This window comes from Quercus robur, chromosome 12, assembly GCF_932294415.1.
Source record: "Quercus robur chromosome 12, dhQueRobu3.1, whole genome shotgun sequence".
Classification (NCBI taxonomy): Eukaryota; Viridiplantae; Streptophyta; class Magnoliopsida; order Fagales; family Fagaceae; genus Quercus; species Quercus robur.
Genome location: NC_065545.1, coordinates 27,304,401 through 27,327,622, shown reverse-complemented (window position 1 = coordinate 27,327,622; position 23,222 = coordinate 27,304,401). Strand labels below are relative to the sequence as shown.

Below are 23,222 nucleotides of genomic sequence, written 5' to 3'. Positions count from 1 at the left end.
CTTTCCTCTCCATTCATTTCTCCAAGCATACTTTAGTTTGTTGCTTTGTTTTCTTTGTTTGCTTTTTTTAACTCCACAAAGTGAAGCTATTTTTTTCATAGAGTAGCATTATTTATAATTACAATATAGTAGTGTTTATGATTTTTTATTAAAGAGATGTTACATTTATAATATTTTTACAACACCTTTACAACAAATCATAGGTGATGAGTTGTTATTGATTATAATATGAATCCACAACTTAAATTATATTTTTGCTAATTCATAACAATCAATAGCATAATATCATTTAATATTTGTTGTAAAAATATCATTGACACAGTATTTCTCTTCTTATTAAGGATGTCCTATGCATAACATTACAAAATAGTTAAACATAAAGCTAGGAGTAAACTGCTGGTTTATTAAGAAACTAAAATTTGATATATGAAATGGAGTAAACAGCTAGTTTTTAGTGTTTGTTAGTTTTTAGGAAAAAATTTATCAAACATATGCGAAATATATTTAAATAGAGAGGTTGATAATTTTTAGGAAAAAAGTTTATTTGTTAGTTTTTTTTTTTTTTTGAATTTTGTTGAATTACAATTTTAACCCCATTTTTTTTTAAGAATAAAGATTACCTAATTAGATTAGGGGTATTTTGACATTTTTTGAAGCCATAACTAACTTTTTGAATTCTCTTAATATATAAAAATATAGAGATGATCAAACATCAGATCCAAAAAAAAAAATTAGCTTACATTAATCAAAGAAATTATGTAATCGGCAAATGCAAACTGCTAAAACGATAAAATCCAAAGAAATTTGAGCAAATAAAACTAGAGGATCGGAACTCATGCAAGGCTCTTTTTCAAAGTTAATAAAATCGGACAAGGGTTGAACATTTATGACTATTTACATTAATAGTCTGTTTGAGATCCGCTTATTTTATTGAAACTGAAAACTTTTTGCTGATAGTACAATAGATAAAGGTAAAAATTAGCTAAAATAATATAGTGGTACCCATGAATAGTACCAAAAAGTGTAGTAGGATCTATAAATAATAACAAAAATAAGTTGAATAATAAAATAAGCTAAATAATAAAAACTATAGAAACTTTCTTTCTTTTTCTTTTTCTTTTTTTTTTTCTAAGAAGAAGAAAAAAAATAGTGTTTTAAAAAATAAAATAAAAGTGATAGTGGAAGGGGGTATAATCATTTTTCAGAAAAAAGGAAAGGCATATGATAATTTATCATCCACGTATATATAAAAAATAAAAATAAAAAGGGTAAAAATGAAATGGTAGCTGCCAACTGGCAAATCAAATCTGAAATTGAAGATGAAGAGATGGGGGAGTGGGAGTATTAAGTCCGTACCACTACCAAGACCCACACCAACACGTGGGTGATCAATGATTGATGTGGTGTTTGGGTGATCGGTGTTGGGCTGTGGCGTTTGGGTGATTGGTGTTTGATGGTCTAGGTTTTTTTTTTTTTTTTTTTTTTTTTTTTTGTGGGTTTGTGTTGATGGTAGATTATGGATTGCTGGTGGTGGTGGTGGTGTCAGGTGTGTGTAGTGTAGTTGTGGTGGGCAGTGGCGATAGTGTTTTTTGTAAAATTTGTGGTTATTGAACAGAAAGAATGACAAAGAAAGAATAAATGATGGTGATTGGGGAATATATTATTTTATTGTGTAGATATATTATTTTAATGAGTAGAAAAGGAAAATAAAAGTTTGGGATGTTGGAAGTATTGTAAAATGGTATGGTATAATGATAAAGTGGCTTTTTGGAATAGTAAAATAGAGTAGAATTGGAATTGTGGGATTCTGATGCTCTAAGGCTTCGTTTGGGAGTTCATAAGGGAAGGGAATGGAATGGAATAATAATAAGGGAATGGAAAGGAATAGAATGGAATGAAATGTATTTAAGTAAGGAAAAGGAATGGAAAAGAATGGAATGGAATAGAATTAAGTAACCTTGATTGGATGTTTTAAAATAAAGGAATGGAAAGGAATGTAAGTAATCTTGTTTGGGAGCAACATGGAGGGAATGGAATGAAGTCATTTTATGATAATATTACTATTAGACCCCTATTTTAAAATAAAGAGTAGAATATACAAGAGTATTTTGAGAGTTTTAGTAAAAAAATATTAAATCAAATTCCATTCCCTCCGATTCCTCCCAATTTCGGGGGAATGAAAATTTGAGGTTTTAAGGTTCCGCTTGGGAGTTTATAAAGGAATGGAATTGAATTGAATGGAATGGAATAGATTTAAACAAGGTAAAGGAATAGAAAAGAATAGAATGGAATTAAGTAACCTTGACTGGATGTTTTAAAAAAAAGGAATGGAAATGAATGAAAATGAATGGAATGTAAGTAATCTTGTTTGGGAGCAAATGGAGGGAATGGAATGGAATCATTTTATAACAATATTACTATTAGACCCCTATTTTAAAATAAATAGTTGAATATATAGGGGTATTTTGGAAATTTTAATAAAATTTTCATTAAACTTAAATCCATTCCCTCCTATTCCTCCCAATTTCGAGGGAATAAAAATTTGAGATTTTGAGGGCTTAGGAGGGAATAAGTATTCCCTCTTAACTATTCCATTCCCTTCCACCTAAACTCGCAAATAAGGGAATAAACTTTCCATTCCCTCCATTAAAACTCCCAAACAAGAGGGAGGGAAGAATATTCTAAAAATATTTTTTTCATTCCATTCCATTCCCTCCTCCCAAGCAGAGCCTAACGGAATAGAGAGGAATAAGTGTTCCCTTCTACACATTCCATTCCCTCCTACTTAAACTCCCGAACAAGGGAATGAGTTTCCATTCCCTCAATTAAAACTCTCAAACAAGGGAAGGGAAGAATATTCTAAAATGATTCTTTTCATTCTTTTCCATTCCATTCTATTCCCTCCTCCCAAGCAGAACCTTAGACTTCGTTTGGGAGGAGTAAATGAAATGGAATGGAAAAGAATGAAAAGAATCATTTTAGAATATTCTTCTCTTCCCTTATTTGAGAATTTTAATGAAGGGAATTAAAAGTTCATTCCCTTATTTGGAAGTTTAAGTAGGAGGGAATGGAATGGGTAGGAGGGAACACTCATTCCTCTCTATTCTCTTAGACTCTGCTTGGGAGGAGGGAATGGAATGGAATGAAAAAAATATTTTTAGAATATTCTTCCCTCTCTCTTGTTTGGGAGTTTTAATGGAGGGAATGGAAAACGCATTCCCTTATTTGGGAGTTTAAGTAGGAGGGAATGGAATGGGTAGGAGTGAACACTTATTCCTCTCTATTCCCTTAGGCTCTGCTTGGGAGGAGATAATGAAATGGAATGAAAAAAATATTTTTAGAATATTCTTCCCTTCCTTTTGTTTGGGAGTTTTAATGGAGGGAATGGAAAGTTCATTTCCTTATTTGCGAGTTTAGGTGGAAGGAAATGGAATAGTTAAGAGGAAATACTCATTCCCTCCTAAGCCCTCAAAATCTCAAATTTTTGTTCCCCCGAAATTGGGAGGAATAGGAGGGAATGGATTTAGGTTTAATGAAATTTTTTTTAAAATTCCCTAAATACCCCTATATATTCAACTATTTATTTTAAAATAGAGGTCTAATAGTAATATTGTTATAAAATGATTTCATTTTATTCCCTCCATATTGCTCTCAAAGAAGATTACTTACATTCCATTCATTTTCATTCATTTTCATTCATTTATTTTAAAACATCCAATCAAGGTTTCTTAATTCCATTCCATCATTTTCCATTCATTTCCCATGCTTAAATCTATTCCATTCCATTCAATTTCATTCAATTTTTTTAATGATCATTCAATTCCATTTCATTCTTTTATAAACTCCCAAGTGGAGCCTAAGGGAATAGAAATGAATAAGTGTTCCCTTCTACCTATTCTATTCTCTCCTACTTAAATTCCTAAACAAGGGAATGAGTTTTCCATACCCTCCATTAAAACTCTCAAACAAAGGAAGAGAAGAATATTCTAAAATGATTATTTTCATTCTTTTTCATTCCATTCCATTTTCTCCTTCCAAACGAAGCCTAACGCACCTTTCAGTTTCTGTACTCCTACTTTACTCCGTACTGTACTTTTAAGTATTTCTTCTTCTTTGCCTTACCTTGGATTGCACCTCTCTCTTCTCCTCCTCCAATGGCGTTCCATGGTCTCTCTCTCACTTTTTATTATTCATTTATTTATTTATTTTATCTGTGTAATCCCTAATCTATGTATTTTACTGTTTTTATGTCACATGTTTAGTTTTGTATACATTTACTCACCGTTTGATTTCCTCTCTCTCTCTCTCTCTCTTAATTAATTAATGGATATATATTTATTTTTGACTGTATCTTTTATATAAATCTGGATTCTGCAGTTTATTCACCTTTTTTTTTTTTTTAGAAAGTTTCTTTTCATTTTATCTATTATTATTATTTATGGGTACTTTTTTTTTTGCTGAATAATTATTTATGGGTACTTGTGCTATGAAACAATGTAGTAGTTATCTTATATATGTTGGTGTGTTTATTATGCAGGTCCAGGCCATCCTGAACTTGATCCTGTGATTAACGCTGTTGTTTATGCCGCTAACTGGAAATCTCGGACCCTTCAAGAGAATAATAATAATCTCTCTCTCTCTCTCTCTCTCTCTCTCTGCAGTATTACTTTCCATGTTTCTTTTCTTTCAAATCTCACTCTAAACACACTTATTACTTCCTTTTTACAGTTTAACAATCTTTGTGTTGCTTTCCAAGCTTCATTTCTTAAAGACTTGTTATTTTACAGTTCCATTTAGTATTATGTTCTTGCAATCTTGCTTCATTTCCTTGGCATGTTCTAGTAGGATTGGATAAAGGGTTGCTGAAAATGGCAGCGTGTGTTCCGGATTTAGAGGGTCGAACCCTTTTCCATTATGCAGCTGCTACAGGAAAGACCCATGTGTCCAAGTATTTTATGGAGCAAGTGAAAGTTGATGATGTCAATATGAAAGATGTCACTGCCCTTATTCTGCAAATTTATTTGAATGCAATACAAACAAAGAGATCATTGAAGTTTTTAAAGCTATTAAAGTTTTTTCATGATGAAGAACACACGCACATATATAATGGGATCTTAATTACTTTGATATGAGGTGATTTAAGATGAAAAAAGAATACAAGTATGTGAACAAAAGGTTTCGTGTAGTCCTTACTTTAATTCAATTGGTATTTGGTGCAAGCCACTTAGTCTGCCTAGGGGTACATAAAGTTGGGGGAGTTCCTAAATGAGTGATCTATATGTATTTAGGGTTCCGCTACCTTTTGGTTTGGTTTAAGGTCATATTATCTACCCCAACATTCTGCTCTTGTACTGTGATTTTGTTCTTACTATATGCTTTCATTAATGGTCGAATCGTAGTATCTTGATACGTACGAGTCTGTTTATTACTTGCATACAGATGGTTTTTGTGAGTAAAACAAAAAAAGTTCCATATAAATAGTTTGATTTGTGTGATACATAGACTATAGGATTATGTCATAAGTTGTGAAATTTTGCAACATTTCATAAGGACCTCATTTTAGTTGCAGAACTAAACACATTTCTACATAGTGACTCAAATGTGTTAAGGTAGGTTTTGTCAAGGTGTGTAATTTCATCTTAGACAATGTACTTGCTTTAGGTGTATTATATTTACAATGTGATTCTTATTAACTCATTTGGTGGCAGAATGTATTAGATGGTGCATGTTAAGCTATATTCAGGAAATAGTAGGAATTTGTTTGAATGTGGTTTATAGTTTCTGAAGTTTCATAAATTTTAATATTAAAACTTTGTTTATTTTTGTTTTTCATATGAAAATGGGGTGTTTTGTTGCCCCCAAGGCCTGTAATTGATTAAGGTGATTTTGCTTTGTCAGTTTTAGTTTAAATGATATGTCATTAGCTGTTCGTTGTTTTATGTATAGGCATTTTAAAGCTTTTAAATGGTGTGTGTGGGAAACACAGCTGGATTGCTCAAATACACCTTAAATTATTAACAATGTTCACTTTTCTTGTGACGCGTCTGATTGCTGTGTTCATTGTTGGTTGCAATTATTGATAAAATTCCTGAGACCTCTCATTTAGCTCTGTTGATAAGTAATGTGGAGCTTGGCATTTTTTTTCACCTAAATATGCTGTGGATGTTACAGTGAAAGATGCATTATGGCAATGGGCTCTTTACAGGTCAAACTCCTTTACACCATGCAATTCTATGACACTATTATCACACTGCTGCTTATCTTCTTATGAACGGTGCGGCTCCTAATGTAGAAAATGAAAATGGGGAGACTTCTCTGCATTATGCTGCATGTACAGGTTAGCTATATCTCTTTGCAAAAGGGAAAAGTGGTCTCCTTCACCCCCTTCACCCTCAAAAAATTTTCCCTTATTTAGTTTTGGATCCAGGTGTCATTTGGTTAATGAGTATTAGAATTTATACATTTCTGTTTTGCATGGCTATAATTGAAAAATTAATTTGGATGCTTGTTGAATGTTGATCGGATGTAATGAGGTTTAGCTCAAATGACATTTAACCCGTAAGAATGGGTGGAGGTTGCAATCATGGATTCACAATCCACTAGGTGTGTATGTAATTTACCAATAAAAAAAAAAAAAAAAAATTATATCCACAACTCTTTAGTATATTTACTTGTTAATTTGCATGAGTATAAGAAAAATAACATGGCTGGAAGGATTATAGGTTTGGGACAAAAGTTTAACTAGAAACTGGATATGCTTTATTATCTTTCTATCTAATGCATTTGCATTTGCTTTGGTTATTGATTTCCCTAGGGACCTAGAAGTTCCATGTCAATATATATAAGCGATTGTAGTTATTGTGGCTCTGCCATTATAGTCGCCAAGTGCAATTTTTTTGCTCCATTAAATTGTCAATATAAGTGTTTTGATTTGTTAATTTGATTGGATCTCTAATGTAGAAATTGCTTATTGTTATTTAAATTTCTTTCTAATGGCCAAGAACCTAGTAGCTCAATTGGCACCTCGTGTTTCTAACAAAGACATCAGGGGTTCAAATTCCCCCTCTCCATTGTAAATATTGAATTATCAAAAAAAAAAAAAAAAATCTAATGCTACATGAATAATTAACATGTTAAGGGAATTTACAAAATTTCAACTGCCTAAAATAATTACAAGGTGCTGCCTAAAATTATGAAAAAAGAATAATACCTTTAACAAATCAAGTACTATGTTGCATAACAAGTATCTACAAATTTAATGAAATGGTTTCCTCAGGTGATGGAAACCAGACTGCAATATTAATGGTAGTGAGGACAAAAATTCAAAGTAATAAATAAATAATGGGAAGATAAACAGATTGAATATATTGATTAATAAAGATGCAGGATGGCCAGTAGAGAGTATTAAAAGTATGTGAGGGAGGAGGAAATTTATTTTTCAGATTAAGCTATAATCAGAGAGATGGTGCATAGGGTAATTCTTGTCACTATTTATCATTCGGCCTAATATGAAATCTCATTGATTGTATTCTGACTATTCTCCTTGTTTCTATATATAGCTTTTGGTTTATTTATGCTTTATTATTGATAGGCCACAAACTGAATGACCCCTTGTGATAGAAATTAATTAATTAATTAGTCAAGTTATTAATTAATCAATGTATAATGCAAACGCGTGATAGCACAAACAAATCACCAATAAACTAATTATGCAGCGGAAAATAAATAATATGGTGATTTGTTTACGAATAGGGAAAACCTAATGGCAAAAACCCCACCGGGTGATTTTCAGGTCACCACTCTCGAAACTCCACTATTATCACAACAAGCGGTTACAAGTAAAGGAATCCCAAGTACCTTACCAACCTACAGTTGAACCCTTACCCCAATACCCAATTGGACTTGTTCTGTAGTGACAGTTCCCATTTTTGATGCACGACTCCCAAGTACGTAACTAACCAATTGTGCGGATCCCAGTATGCGACTTCAATCACCAACTAAGAAGATTGTTGGTTGCAAAGTTTTTCAGTTCATCCACACGATGAAGATCAAGAAGATGCTCGGTCACAAAACCCTACGGTGCACATACACAGCAACTTCTTCAAGAGAAAGAGATGAACTAGGGCAAGAACTTCGTCTCCGGTCACAATTTGCTTGAACAGAGTTTGCTCAATACTTGTGCAACTTGTGAACTGTTTGACGGCCCTTAAAACAATCATTTTATATGTCTAGGGTTAGGAGAAAAGAAAACCCAAAGACATAATCACGGATCCCAAGAAAATCATATTAGAATTCTGAAATTTTTAAACCTCGACAGATAGGAGGTGTCGAGAAGCTGTCGAGCACATGGGGCTTTGAACAGCTTTCTTAAGCTCGATAGATGCAGCTGTCGAGCTTTAATGAATTTGCACTATCAGCTTGTTTTCTTGGACAGACTTGAAGGTTTCAACACTTAATCTTGAAACATGGTTTCTTGAAGTATTTAAACACATCCTAAATCTACCCAAATACAAGTAAAGTGCATTTTGTCAAAGGATAAGCCAATTACATAAAGTAGTGACATATATTCCTAACAAGTTAAACACATATGTCCTAACAATCTCCCCTTTTGGCAATCTGTGACAAAACCACAACAAACAAATGAACATATAAGAGAAGTCATAAATCACTCAACTCATTCACTCGTTGAATACAATAAAATTTATCCTAACACAAACTCTTGAAAAACTTTGCAAGAAGAAAGTTTATGGCAAGTAGACTTTGACAACCTGTATTTCTGAAACACTTTAAACAAAACTCATCAAAGCATTTTTGTGTGAAACAAAAATAATAGATTGCATACAAGTAATAAGAAGCATGTGTATAAAGGGAGAAAAGAAACAACACATGAAGGGGTAGGTGAAAGACAAACATACATCAATATAAAGAAGATAAGTACAATGTATGTCAATAAATGGTCACAAGACCTCATGTACAAGAATAATGTATCTAAAAAGAAAGAAAAGAAAAGATACATACTATCCTCACTACATCCCTCAAAACATATCAACACTCCCCCTAACAAAAATGGTCCTATACTAACTCTCTCCCTAAGAATGACTATTCTCATATCCAAAACTACTTCCCCTTTTTGTCACGAGTGACAAAGGGTAAAAGTGTCAAGTAGACATCTCATCAGTAAAGCTAGCATCTCCATCAGCATCATCCGAAGCATCATCGTCATCACCATCATCATCATCATCCTCATCCTCAAAATCAAAAGCCACGGGAGGAGGTGGTGGAGGAGAAGCCTCAGAAGCAAAACCACCCATGGACGCCTGTCGCTATGCAATACAACCGACACGAACTTTCACCTAATACAACTCCGTAGAGAGTGTATCTAGGCAAGCATCCATACGCTACAGCAACACCATGATGTCTCCTAACGTCACATTGCCCGAAGAAGAGGGAGGAGCGGATGTGGATGGAGCAGAACTAGATGGAGCTAAACAGGAGAGAGGACTTGCTGAATCCGACTGCCTCGATCGAAACTGGGCCTCGCTACGTTTAACGGTAGCATAATCTATGGCACACATGACGGTGAAATGATCAGAAGAGGGAAAAGGAACAGAAAAGTGGCGTGAGATCCTCATGATAGCTGAAGGAAAGATGAGCTTATCATGGAATGCCGAATCTAGATGAACATCTATAATAAAAAGAATGAAATGAGAATGGAAATCTATAGTAAGATGCTCAAGAAGAGATAACAAAAATCGAGCACGAAGCTTTGTAATGGAGTTATAGTGAGAGAGTGGATGCAAAACAAAGGTCATCACCATGTTCATGAATCTAGGACCTTTAGCAAAAGGTCTACATGGTGTAAACTGACGCTCACCCCAAACAGAAGGGCACTTACAGAAAGCAAACATGAGCTCATCCCTGGACACAATCTTCAAACGCTCATAACTAGGATAGTCAGGAAACTCTATCCTAGGGACCCAAAGCACATCCGCAACAAGTTGCGGTGTGATTGGAATGCACGTACCTCGAACGTGAGTGAAGAAAAGAGGTACTGAACGATCAATCCCATACATGTTGGAGTAAAACTCCTGGATAAGTACAAGAGGACAAGTGACCAGGACGTCACACAGTGACTCCCATCCCCTACTGTGAATGATAGTGGGAAGGTCGGTGTCGGCAAAGTCCGACAGAATGACTTGGTGTTTCGAATGAATGCCTCGTCTAGAAAAGTTCTCCGAGAATGCCTTGAAGGCATCATCATCACGGAACCGAATATGGGACAAAGTAGGATCAGAGGATGAAGAAGCTCCGGAACGAAGAGGGTTTCGAGCTAGAGTAGATTTATGCCTAGGTGCCATAGACACGACTAACGTAAACAGAAGGAGAGGGAGAAAAAGAAAGACAATCAGAAAAGTCCCAAGCAATTTCAATTATAACAATTATATTGAAAAGAGAGTACGTATGCATGGGAAATGCATGAACATGTGACATGCAAAAGAAATTTCATCATGGGATCAGCCCATTCCAAACCTATCAGCACACAAACAGATAGCACACATCTAAATGCATGAAAATACTATTATAATGCTAATGTGATGCAATGTATGAGGTTGTAAACTCATTTAAGTGAAAACCCATCCCAAAATTTCAATAACAACTCATCAATTTTGAAAAACCCCAAAATTTTTCAAAAACCCCAAAACCTAGGTTTCAAAACATAAAATGCATGAATGTGAAAGGATTAGAAGCTTAACAAGTAAAGAAAATCTTGAAAACGCTTGAAGAAACCTTGAGGAACAAATATTGGGGTGAGATGAGAGAGTTTGGGAGAGAAATCAGAGAAGTATCGAGAGAGGGATCGAGAGAAATGAGGGTCGGATTGCACGAGGAAGCTTATATAGACCAGCAGTAAATCTCAACAGATGAAGGTGTCGAGAGGTGTCGAAACATCTATCGAGGAAGGTGACGAGAAAAATGGTCGTCGACAGCAGAAGGTATCGATGAGGTGTCAAGGAATAGATCATCAGATACCATATCAGAATCTTGATCGATCCAACAGGTGTCGAGAAGCTATCGAGGAAGCAGAAGCATTCTCGATCGATCCACCAGGTGTCGAGATTCTATCGAGGATGCAGAAACATTCTCGATCAATCCACCAGGTGTCGAGGAGTTGTCGGGATTGCGATAAGAAAAAGCTGAAGAAGCTCGACAGACAGCAAGGTATCGAGGAGGTATCGAGGAGGTGTCGAGCTAGCTCTTAAAAGCAATTTTTTCGAGATGTGAAAAACATATACATGAATGCAATCCAACATGCAACTCAACCAATGATCCAATCAACATATTAAGCTCTCAAAATCATCTCTCAATAAAAATTTTAAGCACATGGATCTTCAAAAACACAAACACAAACATACTAAACAAGTCTAACCAATTTTATATTTCAAAAACAAGTCAAGACAGTTTAGTGAGCATACATTAACACATGTAAAATCTTGTGATGGCCAAATCACATTGTACTAGTACATGTATCAAGAATAGCAAAAAATATTGCGTGTTGTGTGTGAAAAACATCGTAAGATTGCACAAGTGTATACATGTTATGACAATTTGAGATATGAGAAAATCACTTTAACTCACACATAATCATAGTTGCTTGATGGGGACTATCACCTTCGAGGTACATCCTATAACCCCCACATCTCCTAGAATACACGCTTGCAATCATTTTTAAAGCATTTTTTTATCTTTTTGCTTTTTGATTTTTTTTTTTCATTTGCATATTTTTCTTTTAAGCATATCATGCATGGACATATTAGAGAAAAAAGAAATACCCAATGATATTTGATATTCCAATTTTGCTTTACCTAAGCACACAATATCATTGACACTACACTTTTGCTATGTCGAAGCATACAGGTGTCATATTATGATTGGCAGACAACAATGGTGAGATAGTTATTAATGCATTTCTCTTAGGATTTTTTACTCCTTCCCGTCAAAAAGAGTGATACGAGTGTTAAATACAAGAGATAACTTAATCTTACTCATCACTAACAAGAGCCACAAAGCTCACTTGCTTAAAGATGCTCATCTAAGCTACAAATGATACAAAGTTTAGAAGACTTTGTTTTAATGGTCATTCAAGGTACACAAGTACCAATATACACAAAACACACACCGTTTTTGTATTTTTCTTAATTTTCAATTTTTTTTTATATGAAAAACAAAACAAAGCAAAACAGAAAAATAACCAAACAAAAACATGTTAAACAACCAAAGCATAAAAACTAGACTGACTCAAAACTTGAAAGTAAAACATATAAGTAATGCACACACAAAAACAAGAAGAGAGAGAGAAAAGTGACAGAATCACTTGGAGCCCTTTTCCTTCCACACCCTGGAAGAACCTTTCCTTTGATTAAACCCTGGAACTGGTGGTGAGGGGGAAAAACCGTTCAAGTTCGAAAGGAACATGAAGGCTTTGAGAAGATCTCCAAAGGGAGCAAGAGAGGATTAAAGCTGATTCTGGTTCCTAGATGCTATCATGCCGTTGCTCTATTGAGTGGCAAGCCACTTGTAGCAATTTGGTTGAGTATGACCGGCAGCTCCACAATGATGCAGAGATGCTGCTTCTTTTATTTAGGCTTTTGAGAGTTAGCCTTCTTAGCGCTAGGGTTTTTATTTCTTCTCAAGCTTAGGGGGTGCACCTAAGATAGATTTACGCTTGTCTATGTTCTCACTAGCTAATTTAGTTTTAATCTCATTGTTCTCAATTTTAACATTATTAGCAGGAGGAACAAAAATAGTAGTACTAGAAGAAGCAATATTAAAGGAAGAGAGACCATACCCTAAGCCTGTTCGATCTGAAGAAGATTTCTGAATGCTGAGCATCTCATCAAGCTTTACGCTTGAAGTCATTTCCAGTTGAGCTCTGACTTGAAACAGCTCTACTTCAAGCTTCTTGGTCTTCTTAGCCAAGAAATTGTTCTCAAGCCTCAATGCTCCAATAGTCTGATTAGCCTCATCAAACTTTGTGGAAAGCTCCTCGCGGTCAAGTTCCACATCACTGAGTTTCTTGGTGGTTAGCCTATACAGTTTCTCATTCTTTTCAGAAAGCTTGTACAGTTTTTCATAGGCTGTATGAATGTCATCTTGATTATCCATCTTCTCAAACTTAGATTCCACCAATTCCTCTTCTTCAACCACATCTTCAACAATCCTATCAGTAGGATTAACAGTGGCCGTGAAGGCATCTAAGATTCCGTCATCCTCATTGTCGGAATCATCCTTAGGCTCGGTGTCACTCAAGGTAACAGTAAGTGTCTTGCTCTTCCCAATGCTCTTGAGATATGTAGGACACTCATGCTTCATGTGACCGAAGCCTTGACAACCAAAACACTTAGGTCATGCGGGAACAGTGTACTGACCACCTTTCTTAGCATCCTTCTTCCTTTTGTCTTGGCCTTTAAACTGAGAAGAACTGGATTGCCTGTGGTCCTTGTCGAAAAACCCTTTCCATTTGCGTTCTTCATAAACTTCTTGAACTACTTGGTGATGTAGGACTTCATATTGGAATCTTCATCATCTGAAGACTCATCTGTCTCACTGTTCTTGGCCTTCAGTGCCATGCTCTTGCCTTTACCCGTCTTGCCAATCCTTGTCAACCCTAGCTCGTAGGTCTACAAGTTTCCAACCAACTCAGTCAAAGGAATCTTATCAATATCCTTTGATTCCTCTACTGCCGTGATCTTGGCATGAAATCTCTCAGGTAGAGATCTGAGCACTTTCCTTACAATCTTGGGTTCAGGAATGGTTTCCCCAAGATTGAAGGCTGAGTTCACTATGTCCTTTAGCTTGGCATAGAACTCATCGAATGACTCATCCTCCTCCATTTTTATCTCTTCAAAGCTTGTAGTGAGCCTCTGAAGTTTTGAATATTTTACAACCTTTGTACCCTCATAAGTTGTTTGGAGGATGGTCCAAGCCTCCTTGGCAGTTTCAGTTGAGGATATCTTCTTGAACTCTTTGGCATCATCCCAGTCGGCTGGTGCTTCTGTAGGCTTAGTCCAGCCAATCTCCACAGCTTGCCATACTTTCTCATCTAAATACTGTAAGAAAACTCTCATGCGTATATTCCAGTATGCATAGTTAGTGCCATCAAATAAAGGAGGTATGATTAATGATTGTCCTCTATCCATGACAAAACAGGGGTCAATGGATCAACACAGCAAAGATTAAACCCTAATCAGAGTGTGCCTTCTCTGATACCACTTGATAGGCCACAAACTGAATGACCTCTTATTATAGAAATTAATTAGTCAAGTTATTAATTAATCAATTTATCATGCAAACGCGTGGTAGTACAAACAAATCACCAATAAACTAACTATGCAGTGGAAAATAAATAACACGGTAATTTGTTTACGAATAGGGAAAATCTAACGGCAAAAACCCCATCAGGTGATTTTCAGGTCACCACTCCCGAAACTTCACTATTATCACAACAAGCGGTTACAAGTAAAGGAATCCCAAGTACCTTACCAATCTACAGTTGAACATTTACCCCAATACCTAATTATACTTGTTCTGTAGTGACAGTTCCCATTTCTGATGCACGACTCCCAAGTACGTGACTAACCAATTGTGCGGATCCTAGTACGCGACTTCAATCACCAACTAAGAAGATTTTTAGTTGCAAAGTTCTTCAATTCATCCACACAATGAAGATCAAGAAGATGCTTGGTCACAAAACCTTACAGTGCACATACACAGCAACTTCTTCAAGAGAAAGAGATGAACTAGGGCAAGAACTTCGTCTCCGGTCACAATTTGCTTGAATAGAGTTTGCTCAATACTTGTGCAACTTGTGAACTGTTTAACGGCCCTTAAAACAATCCTTTTATATGTCTAGGGTTAGGAGAAAAGAAAGCCCAAAGACATATTCACGGATCCCAAGAAAATCAGGTGTCGAGAAGCTATCGAGCAGGTGTTGAGCATACGGGGCTTTGAACAGCTTTCTTAAGCTCGATAGATGCAGCTGTCGAGCCAGTTGTCGAGCTTTAATGAATTTGCACTATCAGCTTGTTTTCTTGGACAGACTTAAACGTTTCAACACTTGATCTTGAAACATGGTTTCTTGAAGTATTTAAACATATCCTAAATCTACCTAAATACAAGTAAAGTGCGTTTTGTCAAAGAATAAGCCAATTACATAAAGTAGTGACATATGTTCCTAACAAATTAAACACATATGTCCTAACAATTATCACTTATATAGTTACACGGTTGTAGGGATTAAGAGAATTTTATGCCTTTTGATTTCAAAAGGTGCCAAAGTGGACGTAATTTCTAATCATGGCATGCCATTACATAATGCAGCAGCTCACAGCGACAAAGATTCTGTCAGAATTTTGTTAGAAAACCATGCCAACGTGAGCAAGTTTGTTTCTTAATTTGAAAGAACTATTAATTATAACCTGCGCATTGTTGGTGGGACTCCAAAAAAGGATGGATTGGAAATATATTATGTAAAACCTAGCATATAACTCTTGTCCTAACCTTGACAATCTTTCAGAATATTTGTTAGCTTCCAAATGTCGGAAGTTATAGTAAAGATATCATGAGAAAGCTGATTTCAGTATTAAATTAGGATTGGATAACCACTATTAGAAATAATATTTCCTATGTTAAATAAGTAGCATATGCTATCAATCCATAGGTAGTTTTAGATATTTTGTAACTCTGTAAATTCAGCCAAACTTGTTTGAGATGTTCATGTTAAATTTGGTTGGACTATAACTTAAAAGGTACTAACTTTTACCTTGATTTATGCTTTTTCAAAGTTTTGATATAAGCTTCTATGCACTAGTTCTGTCATTTTTCTTTCTTTTGTTTTAAGTACTATGGCTTTGACAATTGGCTTGTTGTAATCATAGTGTACTTTTCCTTGATTTATATTTTTTGAGTTTTCAACATAAACTTTTATGTATTAGTTGACATTTTTCTTTTTCTTTTTTCTTTTTCTTTTTTTTTTAATTTAATTACTATGGCTTTGACAATTGGCTTGTTGTAATCACAGTTAGTCAGTTACTATATGTATAGCCTTTTGATAAAATAAAAATTATGTCAGGTGGAAGATTTCATATTAGGAGAGAAAAGCCTACTAAATTCACATATTGGTCTGATGACTGTTTGGAATTAATTGTTTTTTTATTACTCTTTTGCAGCCAAATGTAATTTTCCATGATCATGTACCTCCTTTGGTGATGGCTAACCATGCGAATTCAATCGTGTGTGTTGAACTTTTGCTTCAAGTACCTTTTTTTTTTTTTTTTTTTAAAAAAACACAAACTTGTTATACCATAGCATGTATATTTTGTTGCTAGTTTTGCTCATTGTCACAGAAGTTAACATGAATCTGTGATGCATGTCACTATAATCTTAGAGTTTCTCTAGCAATGAACATGCAAAGGAAATTTGTTAGCTCACTGTCATAAAGTTTTTTGAGTCTTCTAGTTTTCATTCAAAATTATGTGATTCATGACACCTTTTTCCATGTAATAGCTCTTACTTGTTGAAGTAAATCTTCTCTGGAAAAAATGTGATTAATTAAACAGAAAAATAATCGATAACAATGTCTTCTCCAAAATTGGAATTATTATATGTTATCAATATTTCAGAAAGATGAGAAGGCTCATATTGACTTCTCAACATAATTATTTTGTGTGTCAAATGCTTAGCTTTCATGCTTCCACACAAGAATGCTGGGTCTCACCAGCCAATGAGTGTGATTGTTCGTTAACTTTAAAGCTCCTTATGCTTTGTTAAAGCTCTTGGTTATATTATTCTATAACGTTTTTCAAAATAAACTCCAGTTATGTTATTTTTGTTTTCAAAAAGGGATCTATGGTGGCTGTTTCCCTTTTCATAATTTAGTCTCAGAGATACCATCATTACAAGTCTCATTATTTGATAGATTTATTTGTTGTTGAATTATATTGCAACAAGCTGTTTGTATATGGTAGCACTTATATTCTCATAGTTATGAGTAATTGATCATAGAAATTTCAAGTTTTAGAGCATTTGTGCAATTTCATTAGGCAGGAGCTGATCCAAACATAAGAAAGCATGGAGTGACACCTCTAGAAAGTGCTGCTTCTGAAGGGTTTACAGAATTTTTCAAATGCTTGTTGAATGCTGGAGCTGATCCCAATGTTACCAGTTTTGTGAGTACTTCATTTTTAACTTTATTTTTGTGTTTAAAATCTGTAATAGATGCATTTTTAAGTGAAATACATGGACAGAACAAGGGATGCACATGTAGTTTTTATCACTTTATTTATTTTTGATAAGCAAGTTTTTGGACCTGAAGGGAGGGGGAAGGGGTGATTCATATTGGTAGCTTTTGTCACATATATTTAGAATTCCTTGAGGTAGTACCATATGATGTAGGATTTTGGTTATAAATATTTTAAAACCTTAGATTTATTGATGGGGGAAGTGCAAAGAGATATCTATTTTGAGATGGTAAGAAATATATATATATATATATATATTAATGTTGTTGACCTTTATTTTTTTGATGATGTGGAGCCAAGCCAAGGCAAGACCCTTTGAACCCCTAGGGAATAAACCATGGATATATACACGAGACCCCTTTCCCATGAACCCCTAAGCACTTTGTGCATGAGGAGTTACCTTCTCGCCTTCAAGGGCTGGGTGACTTTTTTTGTATTTTAATAATTGGGATTCTCAAAGTCATTTAGAATTAGGTTTCCTAAGTAAGTCGGAATTAGGGTTTTTCTGTGTAAGTTGGAATTAGGGTTTATTAGTCTCACAAGCACAATAATGTTGTTGTTAAAGGTGAAAGTGTTTAGGGTTTTATAAGTCAACCCTAACACTTAAAATATTATTTATATATGAAAGAGTACAGTGATATTACTATTTTTCCCCTAGTTTAAACTCATAACAAACGTATTCCTATGGAGATGTATTATTTTGCTAATGAAAAAATTTTCTCTTGAAATTGTCCTAATGGTATGCTGACTCCTAGAGGTTTTCTTTTCCTTGATGTTGACTCTAAGCGTGCTAGGTGTTGACTCCTAGGCTATTTATCCTTTATTTTCTATTCTTTAATTTTCGTGTATTTCTACCCATTCGAAAGCCATTACAGCCAAGCTTTCAACTCAAATTCAAACCACCACCATCAAACCACTTAGCCAACACAAACTCTAGCTGCTGCTGTCACTTGAACAATCAATAACCTGATTCTCATAAACCTAGCTCCCGAAGGTGATTCCTAAACTGAATTAAGTGTTACATGTTTAAAATTTTGATCTTTCAACACTTTCAAACTCAAGGTCAAGTTTCTTCCAACTAAGGAAGAAAGATGTCGAAATAGCAAAAAAAAAATAATTAATTTTGGAAGTCAATTGTATTTTTATTGTATGTCTTAGTAGGATTATTAGTATTGTTATTTAATTTTCTAAAGTCAAGGGTACTTTTGTAAATACAAAATTGGGATTTCCCGAGTCATTTAGAATTAAGTTTCTTAAGTCAATTAGAATTAAGGTTTTCCTATGTTAGTTAGAGTTAGGTTTAGTAGTCTATATTAGTGCAATAATGTACTCTTACAGTTATGGATAAGGATTATTCTGATTATGAATAAAATTTCTCTTGAAATTCTGTCATTGGTTTGGTGCTAAAAAGCATAAGCACGGACACGGGTACAGGTACGACATGGTGATATGGGCAATTTTTGAAAAATTATAATATAAAATAGTCGATACAACACTGTTGTGACATGGGTACAATATGGGTAGGCACCCTAAATGAAGTGTCTTGTGCTTCCTCACAAGCTCTAGTCAACTCTAAGTGAGGACCATTAGAGGTTCTCTTTTGCTTGGTGCTGATTCAAAGCAAGTTTAGGTGCTGGCCTTTATTTTCTGTAATTCAATTTTGTTGTTGCATTGTTTTGTTTTTGTTCTGTGTCATTTATGATGTACACGTCTTATTTTTGGAGTATACTGAAGATTCTTTCTTTTGTTACAGTATGGATTGACACCAATAGAAATTGCAGCATTGCAATGTAATTATCAGGGTGTCATGATTCTCTTTCCAGTTATCTCTCGTATTCTAGCTATTCCAGACTGGAGAACAGGTGGAATAATGAAGTATATTCACTCTGAAGAGCTACACAGCAGGTAATTAAATGTAATCCACCATTAAGATCATCAGATTTTGAGGGAAATTTTGTAGGATTAGATCAAAACATACTGAAGGCAACCAAGAGTTATTAAACCTATGGTTGCTCTCCATTATTTTGTTAGTACAGCTATAGGATGTACAAAATCTTGTATGATTAGATAAAGAACACGCTTTGTAGAATTCTTATGTGGATGCCTTCCCAGTAGTTATTTATGTCGTCTTATGTTTTTTTGGGGTGTAATGTGATTATTACAATGATCCATATGAAGATATTTGATTGAATTGGCTATTATGAGGGTAAAGTCTAATTGGCCATAGGCAATCAAAATCAGTTAAAATTATCATGTGCATTGTTCGACTCCTATACTAAACTTTTATTTTCAACTTTTTTTTCTTGACTTTCGCTTGATTTCTTGCAGATGAACCGAAAGTTAAAGGAGAAATTTTTGACCTTAAAATCCAAGGGAGAAGATGCTTTTAAGAGAGAGGGTTATCTTGGTGCAATATGTTGGTATACAGAGGTGAGCAGAGACCTATACTTAATTTAAAGGGAAACAATAAAATAAAAAGATTTCCAATTGATCTCTTGGAAAATTGTAGGCAATAAACGCAGAGCCCTCTGATGCTACTGTGTTATCGAACCGAAGTTTGTGTTGGGATCTCTTGAATGAAGGAAGTCGTGCTTTACCTGATGCTGAGGCTTGTATTGCACTACGGCCGGACTAGCCAAAGGCATACTACAAGGAAGGTGTAGCATACATGTTATTAAAAGTATGTGAATACTTTCTTTTTTGTTAATTCCAAGTTTATCCTACTCAAAATTGATATTTCATTATCTGATGATGAGTGTCATTTTACAATGTTGCTGGATTTTGTGAAATCTGCATATTCGTTTAATAAGGCATTAGAGCTGGATCCCAAGAATGAGGAGCTTCAAAAGGCTTTCTGGTATTGGCTTCTATCCACAATCCGGGTTCATCTTATGGCTTATAAGAAGTATTTGAATATTTGGGTGTTTGTTTATGACCAAATTAAAGAATATATATATATATATATATATATGTATGTATGTATGTATGTATGTATGTAAATTTTGAGGGCACCATGGTGCGCCCTCCAACCACATATTGAGCTCTGCCTCTGTTATACAAAATATAGTTCTATTAAGTTTGCACTGGCTTGAAAACTGAAATTTAGATCTTCCCTTGAAGAAAAGATTTGTTAATTGTAAATGAATTTGCAATTGAGGTTTACTCAAAGTTTTTCCTCCTTTGATGGATGACTATACTGTTTGTTATGCAGGGCCGGCTCAAGGCCTAGGCAAGTTAGGCCTAGGCCTAAGGCCCCACCAAAAAATAAAAATTTTCTTAGGAAAAAAGGCCCAATTTTCCATTGTTAAAGACCAAAATTTTTATAAAACTATATATATATTTTCTAAGGGTTGTACATTTTTTTTATTAGTGATGTTAAGGATACTACAAATTTTACTATTAGCTTACAAATTGTCATGTTATTAATCACAAAAAAAATGATATAAACATTCATTAGTTAAATTGATGAAGTTCATCAATGAGAGACAATGTCACATTTTATAGTACTTTTAATTAGCGCATTTTTCTTTTTCATTTCTATTAAGACTCTCAAATTACGAGACCAATAGAACCTTAACTCAATTGAAACCCTAAAATATTTCAAAAAGATGTTGCAAATGTGTTAAATCATCAATTATAGATTAATCTCCCCTGATAGTTTGAGACTTTGATTTTTGTAAACTAATATCCTACAAAGCCACAAATCAAATAATATCTATCTCTCTCTCTTAAAATCAAAATATAAAATTAAAAATTAGATTACAACTTTATTTAACTATGCATTGTCTTATATCCAAAATAAAGTATTTTTTTCAATTGCAATATATTTTTATTTCTTTTTATTAATATTTATAATTCAATTATGATATTCAATTCTCTATATGAAATTAACATTAGTCTAGTTGGTATTATTTATGTATTTAATGTATCAAATTAACCTTAATTTGATTAGTATTAAATAATTTTGTTTAATTAATATTTACATATTAAAGGCCCTGCATAAATTTTTTGCCTTAGGTCCCAAATTATGTTGGGCCGCTCCTGTTGTTATGCTCCCAAAGCTAGCAATGATGTTGTAGCAATTGTAAATGAGTATGATGTGATGTGATGTGAATTTCATGGTGAATAGTGTCAGTCATTAGGTTATTATTATATGGTATATGACCTTCTTTGGTTCAAAACATTCTTCTGGGTGTGTTACTGTGTTTGAGATCTGAGCTTTGTTTATTCTAAAAGCTACTTGGACGCTGACTGTTTTTTCATTCTGTTCTTGAAACAGGGAAAGCTGTTGGGTTTGTGATTAGGTTAAGTACGTGTACATTGTGGAGGGAGGAAATTACACAGTTCGAGTTTGGGTATTGTAATACCCCAAAAAAAAAGGATTTAAAAGGAGGGGTATTTAAGTAATTTTCTTGTGGGACCAATTTTATAATTTATACTTACAAGGGAGTTTTTAGAAAATAAGGTTGAAACCCTAACTATATATAAGCTTATTAAGTTTTGAGAGAGGTGACTACCCAAATTACTCAAGCAGAGAATGTTTAACTGCACAATTGAGGTAAGAGCCTAAGAGGAGAATCTCGCCTTTTGCCCCTATTTGGAAAAATATTTGGCAATATGCCTCTGTTTGCAAACTATATAGGGGCATGCCCCTGTTTCGATACTCGATGACATTAAAATCGAGTTACTTAAAGTACTCGGTTATGCTAACGCTGAGTTATAGGCAGGTTCCTGCCACACTAGCAATCCAGCTTGGCTTTTGGGTAATAAAATATTTCCGCGTTACTATTTATAACTCGGAAATGGGGAAACCGAGTTATGTGCAGAGTAAATTGCAATTTTGAATGTAACGTCTCCAAAACAATTTGTCTCCTTCCCTCAGTCTGATCAGTAGCCACCCTTAATCCGTTCTATCTCCCACCCTCAATCCCCACCCTCAATCCGTTGTCTCCCACCCTCAATCCGTTCAGAGTAGAGAAAGCGAAGTTCACATCTTGAAGTTCTCTTATTTCTACCCATTTCTACCTGTAGGCCGAAGCGCAACGCAAACCCACACTCAAAACTCTCACCATAACCCTCACCATAGCAGAAGGTCAACCCAATCCATCTTTAGAGTTAAAGGATTAGAAACGTATTAAGGTAATTTCATCATTGCTAAGTTCAATTTTTTTCCCCTTGCATTTAATTTGAGTTAAGTGTGGCTTGTGTATGTACTCTGATTTGAGTGTGGCTTCTTCAGTTTTTCTCTATTAGATTTTTCTCTATTCATTATTATTGTTGTTGTTTGAGCTTTGTTGGGTTTGGTTTTGAACTGGGTTTTGATGTGTAACTAGGGCACAAATTCATGTAAAATATAGTTGGCATGTATTAGGGAAAATTGCTTTTTAATTCATATAGTTTATTTCAACAGAAAGTTAAAAAAACAAAAAAAATCTAATCTTTACCCTGGAACTATATTGTATTTGGGCTTTAATATGGATTGTGGGTCTAATTTGTTCTCTTAAAGTAGGAGCTTTAAAATATAATTTTTCCACATACTTATAATAAACTGACTAGAGACTCAATAATTTTTCCACATACTTATTGGTTTTAGTTTAGTCCTGGTGTTGAAATGTGGGAATTCAACCTGAATTGTTGTTATCTTTTACCTGAATCTTAAGTGTGTCTATCTTCTTCATATATGTAATGGTCTTGACAATTTAAAAACATAATTTCTATAGTAAGTTTCCCCTCCAAATTTCATGGTGATTGGTTCTGATGGAAATTATGTTCTGCCAGATTTGAACCTCATGCATGTTTTTTGTCTAAAGTTTCATGTTAGTTGTTATGATACTTTCATAGTTAATATGCAAGTTCTATTGTTTTTTGCAAGTCCTGGGTGTATTGGAAATTATGAATGTTTATAATCGCAAGTCTTGGTTGTAT

The 23,222-nt window shown here is 34.4% G+C and overlaps 1 protein-coding gene across 1 annotated transcript; it reads left to right on the top strand.

The window, feature by feature from the left end:
• The first annotated feature begins 4,868 nt into the window (after positions 1-4,868).
• LOC126708333 (uncharacterized) lies at positions 4,869-21,405 on the top strand. The gene is made up of 8 exons (XM_050408128.1): positions 4,869-4,994; positions 17,100-17,225; positions 19,051-19,202; positions 19,476-19,503; positions 19,626-19,727; positions 19,807-19,905; positions 20,012-20,154; positions 21,315-21,405. Exons 1-8 carry the CDS (start codon positions 4,869-4,871, stop codon positions 21,403-21,405), a joined length of 867 nt encoding a protein of 288 aa, XP_050264085.1.
• The last annotated feature ends 1,817 nt before the right edge of the window (positions 21,406-23,222 follow it).